General features: G+C 39.9%; 1 protein-coding gene across 1 annotated transcript; it reads left to right on the top strand.

Moving 5' to 3' along the window:
• Positions 1–4553: 4553 nt before the first annotated feature.
• LOC131237769 (protein MIZU-KUSSEI 1) lies at positions 4554–6320 on the top strand. The gene has a single exon (XM_058235737.1). It carries the CDS (start codon positions 4787–4789, stop codon positions 5564–5566), a length of 780 nt encoding a protein of 259 aa, XP_058091720.1. The 5' UTR covers positions 4554–4786; the 3' UTR covers positions 5567–6320.
• The last annotated feature ends 5584 nt before the right edge of the window (positions 6321–11904 follow it).

Below are 11904 nucleotides of genomic sequence, written 5' to 3'. Positions count from 1 at the left end.
ATTGTCATACTTTTGTATCTACGGTTGAAAAAATATATTCAGCGGGCCGTATTCAGCCGGACCATTTGGATCTGGGTTCAGTGATTTTGGAAATGGCCCAGACGTGATAGATACCTTAAGATGGACGTTTATGATCATCTTATCATTCTTTCATTTGGGTCCAAATTGTGCTGATGGACAGTCAATGCAATGCGAAATGGCGAATACTCCCGTACTCACAAACTCTTTAGATTCCCTTCTCTTTTTTCCATTCAAACGTCTTTATTTCAATTCAAACGGCTCTTTCTCTCTCTCAACGTACGTGATAATCTGCCGGAGTATGAACCATCTATGCACAGTACAACATGGACTATACAAGAAGCAAGTAAGTACTTTCATCCAAACCGTCCAAACTATGGCCCCACCAAATCATAACAACAAAATCAGCTAAGTTAGGCAATCCAATCTCCTAATTATAGGGTAATTTATCATTGAATTTTTATCCATTAAATTTTTACATTTATCCTTGACAAACGCTCATCAAATAGCTAGGGCTGTTAGGATTACCAATTACTACAATAATATGAAAGAAAATTGTTATTATTATAATTTTATCATGGCCAAACAGATATAAAAATGACGATCAAATGCAATTTTTAAGGGACCAAGTGGAGGAATTTATAATTTTATCGCGCTTTTCCTCTCATTAAAATCCCACGTCCTTATGAATGTGATAACTTGACATTATACTTTTCTACATTCTATGTAAAGTAATATAAGCAAGCTATTATTTATATATTTTAATGTTTATTTAAAAAAGTATTAAGGTATATAAATATACATATTTAATTAAAAAAATAAATTTAAATTATTATAATTTTATATTATAAAATTTTAATATGTATAATATTTATCTATCATCATTCCTGTCGAATATAAATGACATCATTAGATAAATAAAACAAACTGAAACCATGACAACATTTTCTTTCATTTAGGGAGTATTTGATTTTTCATTTATCGATGTAATTAATGATAAATGAGTAATGATTATTTACCCATGTATTTTCGGCAACAATTCTGAAGTTGACGTGCTTTCTTTTTTTTTTTCTTTACGCCGCGCACACACACCCCCACACACTCACACTGGTGGAATTTCACCACCTATGGGTACTTGAACCCTTGACCAGGTGTTGAAACTCTCAATGTTGTTGAGCTTGTTTGTAAGGCTAACTTATAAATTAAATTCCTACAATTTCTACATATAAATTGTGGAGCCCAATTTGATGTATGTAGCTTATCCATATTGTTTATTCTTTCCGCGGGTTCGTTTTAGTGCATGAGTTAAAAAATAAGATAAATTTAAAGCTCAAAGTAACTACAGTATAAGAAATGATGGGAATTGAACACTTAACCTTGAAAACTTCCTAGGAGTACTCATAGAGGTTTTGGATCAAGCTAATATTTGTGTAGATCATTCTTATATGTCAATGTGATCTTATGAATAAGTTAGATGATTAGATACATATCCCCATGGGCCTTATGAAAGTTTTAATGGTGAATGTCATTAACCTAACTGATTCGTGTGGTGTGGTCCACTTGTGCTTCCAATCTACCTCAAATTTGGGTTCATGCCCCAAAATGAGATAGTAGGATGGATGGATGGCGTGGATCACACACACACACACTATGGTACCCACAAATTTTAAAAGTATAAGTACCCAATCTTTTTTATTGCATGCATTTGACATTATTTTCAAAGCATAATCATATAGTCATTTTTCTCTCAAAGAAACACTCATAAAAATCATTATATATGTAATTGAAATAAATATACATATATAATTGTTAGGGGACCGCGAAAGCAATGAATTTAGGAGAGTAATCCAATAGTATCAAGCAAATACAAAGAGCATGCGATAATTTTAACGTGGAAAAACCTTTGCGGAAAAAAACCACAGCACAGAGTAACAAATAATCACTATGAAAGTAGAAATTACAAAAAGAAAGAGCTTACCTGATTCGAACAACATTGAATCTCACCCTTGTTACACCCTTTGAAATCCTTGGATAGGGGTGTACACGAACCGAGCTAGCTCGATTAGCTCACTCCACTCGACTCGAAAAAGCTCGATTCGACTCAGTTTGAAGTCGAGTTCGAGCCGAGTAGAGTTAATTTTTTTAGCTCAAAAATGAGTTTGAGCCAAGTCAAGTTGATTTTTTAAGCTCGAAAATGAGTTCGAGCCAAGTTCGAGCAGGCCCTAGCTCGACTCAACTCGGATCAAACCAGTTCGATGACTCGGTTACTTTGTCATTAATGTTGTTCACCAACTATTTTGATCTAGAAGGATGGTTTTGATTTTTGAGTAGTCGGACAGGTTATTGGGGATTCCTCCTTGCAACTGAACGGTACACTATCCATTAGCAGTCGGATAGCTGAGCAGTCAGATAGGTTGTTGTTCACCAAATGAAAATTTTAAAAGAGTTTTCTGATTTCAGGTGGGATTTCACCATGGAAGTTGTTTCTCGATGCCAGTGACCGCATGAAACTCCTTCCTAGTTGCAGAAATGGTGAACTGGGCTCGATCTTAAAGGTGCAATCCAGATGTTTATGGAAATGCCTCAACGGTGGACTCGGCTCGAAGTTGGCTCGAGCTGCTGATCGAATTGAGCCGAGCTGGCTAGTCAAGCTCGAGGACCGAGCTGAGCCGAGTTCAAGCTAAGGTCAGACAGTGGTCGAATCGTGTCGAGCCAAGGCCAACTCGACTCGGTTCGACTCGATGTACACCCCTATCCTTGGACGAATTAGAAACCTTAGATCTTCCTCTCAATCCTGCTTACACCCATATATATATATATATATATATATATATATATATATATATAGGGAAAAAGGTACTATGCGCTCGACCTCACGATTAGCTCCCGCGAGGTCGAGCTGTGTGGACCCCACCGTGATGCGTGTCGACCATCAACACCGTGCATTTAGGGGGTACCCTCTAAATTATGGGATATCCCAAAAATCAGCCATATATGGAACTCAGGTGGGCCATACCATCTAAAATCATGTGAAACACCATTAAAACATATAAAAGCACTTGGTGGGGCCCAATTGAGTTTTGAATGCTGCTGAAACTTGGTCTGAACCCTCATACAAGTGAGACATAGATAATGGATGGGCTAGATTTGCAAACCACATCTCGGTGGGCCCAAAAAACTGATTATGAATGTTTTAATGATGCACGACCTCTCCCCACTTCTGTATGTGGTGTGGCCTACACAAGTCACGGATTGACTTTATTTTTGAGACCTAGGCCCACGATGGAATGGTGCATATCTGACTGATGGGTTAGATGTTCAAAACGCATCACGGTGGGGCCCACATAGCTCGACCTCATGGGACGGACTCGTGAGGTCGAGCGCATAGTACCTTTTCCCATCTATATATATATATATATATATATATATATATATATATATATATATATATATATATATATATATATATATCTTATGGAAAGATCCCAAGCAAAATTGAAAATAAATTCCACAAAATCACAACTCTGCATAAATTTATACGATCCGATTGATGTCATCAAAATTTATCCTTCGATGGCATCAAAGTCATGCCGTTGGCATCGAACTAACACCTAAACAGTCCAAAGACAAAATGAAAAATCCAAATTTCTCTAATTGCATTGAGCCATCTTCGATGGCATCAAACTGATCTTCGATGTCATCGAACACTCATCGATGACATCGATAAAGTGCCCAATTAGCTAGTCTAACAACTAACATGAGAAAATCTGAAAAATCTCAATTTAATCAAGCACATCAAATAGGCTATGTATGTGACTCGATTTAAGACATCAAATGCAACAATAATGAATTTTTGTAATTATACATATATATAATGATTTATCTCGTATTTATATATCTAATTGAAAAACCAAACACTCCTAATGAGGTAAACGTAAAACAAACACACCCTAAAATAAGTGAAAAATACCATAATGTGATTTAATAGGGAAATCAGCGGTCAAATGCAAACGTTATTAGCAATACATAAGAATTGGTAATCGTTGCACTTTTACAATAGTAACTGGTAATTTAAACAGGTTCATGATTTGGATTATTTGAATTTAGCCACAGGTATGCCATACATGTGGTGGCAATATTCACGTGTACGACAATGCTGGCTCACGTATTAGTTCTTTGGCTTATAACCTGAGTAATTATCCATGTAAACCTGGCCTGGATGTAAACCCATCTACACAATCCATATAATGGGTCCCACTACAAATATAGCATAACAAAAAAAAAAAAAAAAAACTACATTAAAAGAAAGATCTGAACCATCCATTTTCTACAAATATGGCCAAACCAAACCACTGGCAGTCCAAATAAACGGTCTAGATTACTTAAAATGATATACCTAGTACAAGGTACATGAAAATCACAACTAATAGAGAAATTTGTCCCTCATTCATTTTTCTTCTTTTTCCTGCTTTTCTTTATTATTATTTTTAGTACGTTTTGGGTGGGGTTGAGGTGGACCCATTACTCTCTTGGACCCGTCCTTTTGTCAGGATTCTCTCCTGCAATAATCCTTTGAGGAGTAGAGAGAGTAGTACTCCAAGATTAGAACACAGCCCCTGACAAAAAGGACTAGAAGCATGGAATAAATGACAGCCCCCACATGTCTAAAAGCAGGAAATAAAGGAATCTCCCCCCAATCTCTTTGCTATCATACGACCAATCTTTCACTCCCCTTACATACATCCCTCAGCTGAAAGAGAAAAAGAGAATGAGAACAATCATGGCAAAAACCCCTCATGACTCTTCATTCTCTTCTTCTTCTTCAAGGAGGCACTTTCAATGGAGGAAAAAGAAGGATGAAGAGAAGGAAGAAAGAGAAGAATCCCTCTCCTTCAACTCCTCTTCGCTACTCAACTGCGAAGATATAAAAATAGGAGCTCCAACTACAGCTTCAGCTCCTAGAAAGAAAATAGGAGCAGGGGCTACAGTTGCAGCATTGCGAATTCGGTCAGTTCTAACTGGATTCGCTGCCAAGGCGCGGTGGCATCTGTCATCGGGTCTTGGCAATAGGGTCACTGGCACTCTCTTCGGCTACCGTCGTGGACATGTGCACTTCGCATTCCAGGATGACCCCAAAACGGGCCCGGCCTTGCTTATCGAGCTGGCCACGCCCACGAGCGGTTTGGTCAGAGAGATGGCGTCGGGCCTAGTGAGGATTGCGCTGGAGTGTGATCGGACGGTCGAGAAGAAAGGGGTCAGGTTGCTAGATGAGCCGCTGTGGAGGACTTATTGCAACGGGAAGAAATGTGGGTTCGCGATGAAGCGAGAGTGTGGGCCCGCTGAGTGGAAGGTACTGAAGGCAGTGGGGCCCGTTTCGATGGGTGCAGGCGTGCTGCCGGGGAATGGAGCCGGGTCCGAGGGTGAGCTCATGTACATGAGAGCCAGGTTCGAGCGGGTTATCGGGTCCAGAGATTCAGAAGCCTTCTACATGATGAATCCTGATGGGAATGGTGGGCCAGAGCTTAGTATATATTTGCTGAGAGTTTGAAAGCATTGTCTTAGGTTCTCTCCATTTTAGCTTGTTTTTTTGGGGTGTTTGGTTTTCTCTAGGAATGATACGGTGTATAGTACATACTCTGAACATTGGTGTATACACTCATCATCTTCCTTTGCTTTGATTGGGTCTACATCTCCAACATACACCAATGTTTAGTGTATAACTGTATACATTCTATCATTCCTTAGTTTTTTATTGGGTGTTTTGGTCTTTGTAGATTTTTAGCTTCTTTGAATCTGGTTACACTCCTATGATAGTTTATCAGCATCTAAGAGTGACAGTGACTGATCCAAGTTAGTTCTTGTATGGATATCCAGACCGTCCAAGTCGTGGGGCACATTGTTGATGGAGCATATGTCGAAAATTGCACTTGTTAAGCAATCATAACCGTCCAGTTTATAGTTATAAATTGGATGGTTGGAGCTAAACTAGTGTGTGGTGCTTTGTTGATTTTGTGAAATTGTGCTCCATCCACAGTTGGGTGGAGGATTGGGCGGTCCGGATTTCTGTACAACTATGATAGTGTACGGTGGAAGAGGCATTGTCATTTTTTAAATGGTGGTGAACGGTCACAGGAACCCGGATGAGGTGTGGGGTATAGCAATGTATAGCTTTTCTTCTTTTTCTTTTTTCTTTCTCTTTTTTTGCTTTTTGTTTCTAAAGGAGACAAAGCAATGGAAACGTCATTGTCTTTCTTTTCAGATGAGATGGTCTAATATTGCAACAAAATGGGTCTTGAAATGTACGTTTTTTCGCGTGCGAGATTGCTAGTACTAAAATGACAAAAACGTCCTCCGAAGCATGGACGGGGATTGCCTCCTGCCTCTGTAAGGACAGACTCGGTACTTTCAGGGGATCTGTGGGGCCCAATGTGATGTATGTGTTTTATCAACACCGTCCATCCATTTTTCCAGATCATTTTAGGGCATGAGACGAAAAATGATAAAGGTATAACACTCAAGTGGGTCACACCACAGGAAGGAGTGGTGATAATGATGCCCACCGTTGAAACCTTCCTAGGGCCCACCTTGATGTTTATTTTTCATCCAACCCGTTCATAAGGTCACATAGACCTGGATTAAGGGAAAACAAAAATGTAAGTTTGATAAAACTTGTACGGCTCCAAGAAGTTTTTAACGGTGGGCGTTCAATCCCCCATGTGGCCCACTTGAGCCTTGTATCTGCCTTTTCTTTTCTCTATGCTCATCTGAAAAAAAAAAAAAAAAAAAAAGGATAGATAGTGTGGATAAAACACATACACCAAGGTGGGCCCCACACAGCCATGCCAGGACCGAATCTGTCCCGACTGGGGTAGTACACAATCCGCATGCCCCAGATATGTACCTGCTAATACGAAAGTCGAAAGATGGCCCATTCATCACCTGTGCTATGGCTAACCATACATGTATCAACAATCCTCACTCTGATCGATGCATATATGTCATATGATCTGGACCATCCAATTGATGGACCATCTCTACTGAATGTCCATGATAGTTCGCTTGAAGATTGTTGTCTATAACTTTTAGGTGGCTGTCTAGAACCAAGCTATTGATCAGACGGTTGTAAAGACACCTATTTAGTGTGAGTTCAAGTTAAGGCTCATTGGATGGTCAGAAGCATTGGTATATCTGCTAATCTGACGGTGGAGATGGTTTATAAATCAACGGTCACTTTTAAGCACATGCCTGGGCCATGGGCTCACCATCCAATCGTTGGATTCCCTGCTGATCTCCAAGATCAACGATCTCAATCATTCAAACCATGAATCCTACGTCTACTGATCTGGGGGGACTCCCAAACTCAATCAGCTGCTAATCAAGAGCTCGTGGCACACATGTAACTCATATTAAACCGTCCAAATCATGGGACCCACTGTAGATATCTCTCTAGTTTCGTTTAATTTTTGTTGTCTCATCGGAAGTGAGGCCCACGATTTGGACGGTCAGTTTGGGTTATATATATGCCTCAGATTGCATACTCACCCGCCAGTGCCAGTCGATGCTATGTGGGCCCCACCATGATGTATGTGTTTTATCCATGCTGTCCATCCATTTTTCCATTTCATTTCATAGCAGGAGCCTAGAAATGAGACATAACCAAATTTAAAGTGGACCACACCACAGAAAACAGTGGTGATTGAAATCCCACCATTAAAATTTTCATAGGGGACACAAAAATAGCTGATATTTCTGGATGGAAAATAAACATTAGAGTTTTTAACGGTGGGCGTTCAATCATCACTGTTTTCCTCTGGTATGGTCCACCTGTGATTTGGATCTATCTCATCATTGAGCTCATACCCTAAAATGATCTCTCAAAATGAATGGACCGCGTGGATAAACCACATACATCAAGGTGGGCCCCACAGAGCACCGACCCGTACAGAGCAGGGTCCGTCGAACATGCAGCAGTTAAGTTTGACCAATGAACAGTGGGAGAATTAAAAGGGCATTTCGGACATTTGACACAAGGGCAGTATAGTAAATTTCAATCCGTGAAATCTACCGTCTGTTTTCCCGTCCTTGAAAAATACCAGAGCAGGAAAGCAGAGGGATTCCAGAGATTGTAATGTCACAGGTGGGACATACAAATCGGACGGGAATCCTTTCACATTGCTCGAGGTTTCGATCCACCTCATTAATTTTCAAAGATTCAAAGCTGATGTTTGGACCTTTGGATATTAAATAAAGATAGTTGCACAAACCTTAATAACGACCACATAGTAACACTGCGTTCTTTCCAACGCATGCAATCATACAGTAGGACGCATGTAATTCATATTCAACCGTCCATCTGTGGACCCCACTTGTGATGGTTCAACTAACCGAATATTGCATCGAAAATAACGTTTTAGAGAGCTGATTGATTGACGTGTATTGGACGGCTAAAAATGATGAAAGGGCAATGGTGCATTTGGGTTCGTTCAAAGAATATGGTTTTTGGGTCGTGGCCCACCTAGAGTGGTCCCACAACTTAGACTGTTTGATTTTAGTTATATCTGTAGGATTGGATGTTTTTGTTGTCAGTGCATGTGTATGGACCATAAAGTCTGCCAGAGTGTCAAATGATTATACGTAAGTGATGTTATTAGTATATTAATTTTTGTTATTTCCCCATGCGCAAGTTAGTGGGGTCCACCAGAGAACAAGCCTTATGGGGCACTGGGCCATATCCTTCAATGGCTTTAATCCACTTTGTTCTTTGTCTTGTTATGGTGCGAGTTCCCATGTACGGCCTAGTTAGGTTCAACAAAGACGGACGGGGATTGCTTGCGAGGTGGGGCCCACCGTCATCGTTATGAGAAATCTGCACCGTTCATATGTCTTGCCAGCTCATGTTAGGCCTGAAATGATGGATCCGAAATTCGAGTGGGTAACCCGACAGGAAATAGTGGAGTTTGAACCTCCACATTTTTTTACTCGGTGGGGCCACAAGGGAATATTTGTAGGGCTACTTGAGGATTGCATGCCACCTTCTCAAGTAACTGCGGCCCGGAAGCTAGGTAGAGCCCACTATGCTGTTTGTGATAAATTAATCCCGTCCGTTTATTTTGCCAGCTTACGTTTGGATGTGAGTCGTGCGGCCGAGCCCACCTTTAGTACGTTCTTGTCCATGTCCAAACTTCCTAAAGCCCACCGGATGCGGATTGCGTCCTACCTCCGCCCGTCTCTGGCACCGAACGGGCAGTTCTGTGGGTGGGCCCACCATGATGTATCTGTTTATCCAATCCGTCCATCCTTATTCTCAGATCATTTTAAGATGTGAGCACAAAAATGAGTCAGATCCAACGCTCAAATGGACCACACCCTACATGACTTTTGCATCTAATGCAACCAAGTTTATTATTTGGTGTGGTCTACTTTAGTTTTGGAACTGCCTCATTTTTGTACTTATGCCTTAAAATGAACTGAGAATAGAGATGGACTGATTGAATAAACAGATACATCATGATGGGCCGCCCACAGAACTGGCCATTCGAGGCTAGAGAGGGACCAGGGTAGGACGCAATCGGTGTTGAGGCCCACCATAATGTTTGTTTGCCATCCAACCTTTTAATAAAGTAACAAAGAATTAAATAAAAGGAAAATAACAAATGCCAATTTGATCCAAAACTTTTGTGGCTCATGATAAATTTTTAATGGTCAATCATCATCATTTCTAGTAGTGTGGTCGACTTAAAATCTAAATCTAACTCATTTTCTTATCTCATAATTGTAAAACGATGTGAAAAATTAGATAGACAACATAGATATACTGCACATTCATTAAGGTGAACTTCACAGGGCTATTGTGTTGGGTGAAGTGTAGAGTTGTACACGAGTAGTCAAGCTTGGCTCAGCCAATGGGTTACCCCAACTCATATTTGACCGGGCTTGGTCCTCGAATTTGACTGGCCAGTTCAAATTGGCACAGTCAGTAGTTCGAGCCAACTCGAGATAAGTTTGAGCTAAGCTTGGGCTTGATCTTTTAAGCCAAATTCAAGTTCAAGCCTATGAGTTAAGTTCAAGTTTAGGTTTTGGAATTTTTAATATATAATATATATAATATGTATGTTATATAATTATTTAAATATATAAATATTTACAAAATATTTATATTTAGTGAACCCATTGGAATTGAATGAGTTAAATCAATTTGAACCGAATCAAGTTCGTAACAAGTTCTGAGCTAGGGCGAGTGGAGCCCAATCTAGCTCAGAGTAGGCTCAAATTTTTGTTTGAACCCAATTTTGAGCCGAGTCAAGTGGAAAAAATCAGAACTCTTGTGCATATCTTTTATCGAAGGTGAGGTAGTATATTTATAGGTTTTCTAGGCAATTTCTGTATCTTAATAGATCTATTAGATAGGTTGGAAGAGCCAATATTAAAGTAGGGATTTGCTCTCAAAAACTTTATTGATTTTACCTCTGTTAGTAAAATTTTCGACTAAGATCTTGTTGAATCAATCATACTTTTATGTGATGCGAGATAGGTCGGTTTTTAAAGTTGAAGTTAGTATTTGAGGTTGAAGTCAGTTTCTGAGGTCGAGCTTAATTAGACAACTTAGTTGAGATGATCAAGTTCGATTGATAAATTTTATTGTTGAACTTTGAAATTGACCAGTTTGACTTGATAAATAGGTCCTTCGTTGAAGCCTAGCTCAGCTTCTCCCTTGGTAGACATATCGTTGACATGAGGAAGTTAATCTATCCGTTATTTGCATCATATGGCTGGTTAGTCCGACCTTTCCCATAAAATTGACAATTCTCTCCTAATTTGTACTAAATGGGCTATGCTTTAGCAATCCAAACCAGTGGTTGAGATATGCCAAGTGAACTTGCTGTAGGTAAGTGCACTTACCTCGATCATCAGGTGGGCCTTAGCGTGTTAATAGAATGTGGATTGTGGTCAATTTATCTTACCAGTTCATTTGCTCGGTAGACGTATGGCTCTGATCTTGCACACACGTATCTCATTTCACGTGTCTTTTACAAAGTTCACTCAAGACTGAAACTTGGAAGATCCTAGCAGCCGATCTTGGGCCTTCTCAGTGGACCCTTTTATTTCCCTTCACAACGAATCTGGGAGATTTCTATGGAACAATAATACAGACAGACCCTACAGATCAACGATCAGGATCACTGAACCCTGGCAGGTGGGACTACCTGCACAAACTGCGAGAGATAGAAGTAGATGGAACCTTTCATCTACTGATCTCTGCTTTATTAGATGGCGAGTGCCCCAAGAAATGCACTGATCCATGTATCTTATCCATCAATTGGAGGATCTAATACTAAATCTGACTGATCCTAGCCACTGATTAGAGGACTTTTTAAGGGTTACAAATGGGCGGTTAGGAAAGTTCATTAAGGTAACCATCCATTTAACGGATAGAATCATCTGACCATTGAGATTTCTGCCCATGGCCCATTTCCATGATTGATGTAATTCAAAAGCTATGGAGCGTTTGGATGTCAATATTTTTGGATTGAAGCTAAAAGGCTCTACTATAATCCAGTTCTACCGAGCTCTACCGTATCATCTCCCGCACCATATCTTCAAATGATTATAAAGCACACAGCACACAGCACTCGCACAAGCACTTTTCTGAAGCCGCTAGGAAGTTGTTTAATAGAAAAATATTTAATACACTATCTTCGTATGACACTTGATACGCAGGCACCTAGAAATTATACACGTGGAAAATATCATCTCAAATTAAACCGACTAAATGGTGGAGCCCACTATTGCAATTTTTCTTATCATTAAAATCGGATTGGTTTAACAATCCTAACCTCTGATCTGCGAACACCTGTTTTTCTAGATGAGACAATTGGATATTTTTCA

This window comes from Magnolia sinica, chromosome 2 (genome assembly GCF_029962835.1).
Source record: "Magnolia sinica isolate HGM2019 chromosome 2, MsV1, whole genome shotgun sequence".
In the NCBI taxonomy this organism is placed as follows: domain Eukaryota; kingdom Viridiplantae; phylum Streptophyta; class Magnoliopsida; order Magnoliales; family Magnoliaceae; genus Magnolia; species Magnolia sinica.
This window is presented reverse-complemented; position numbering and strand designations above follow the sequence as displayed.

Bases quoted from the DNA above. Each gene is read 5' to 3' on its own strand.
- LOC131237769 (XM_058235737.1), top strand. From the start codon at position 4,787: ATGAGAACAATCATGGCAAAAACCCCTCATGACTCTTCATTCTCTTCT.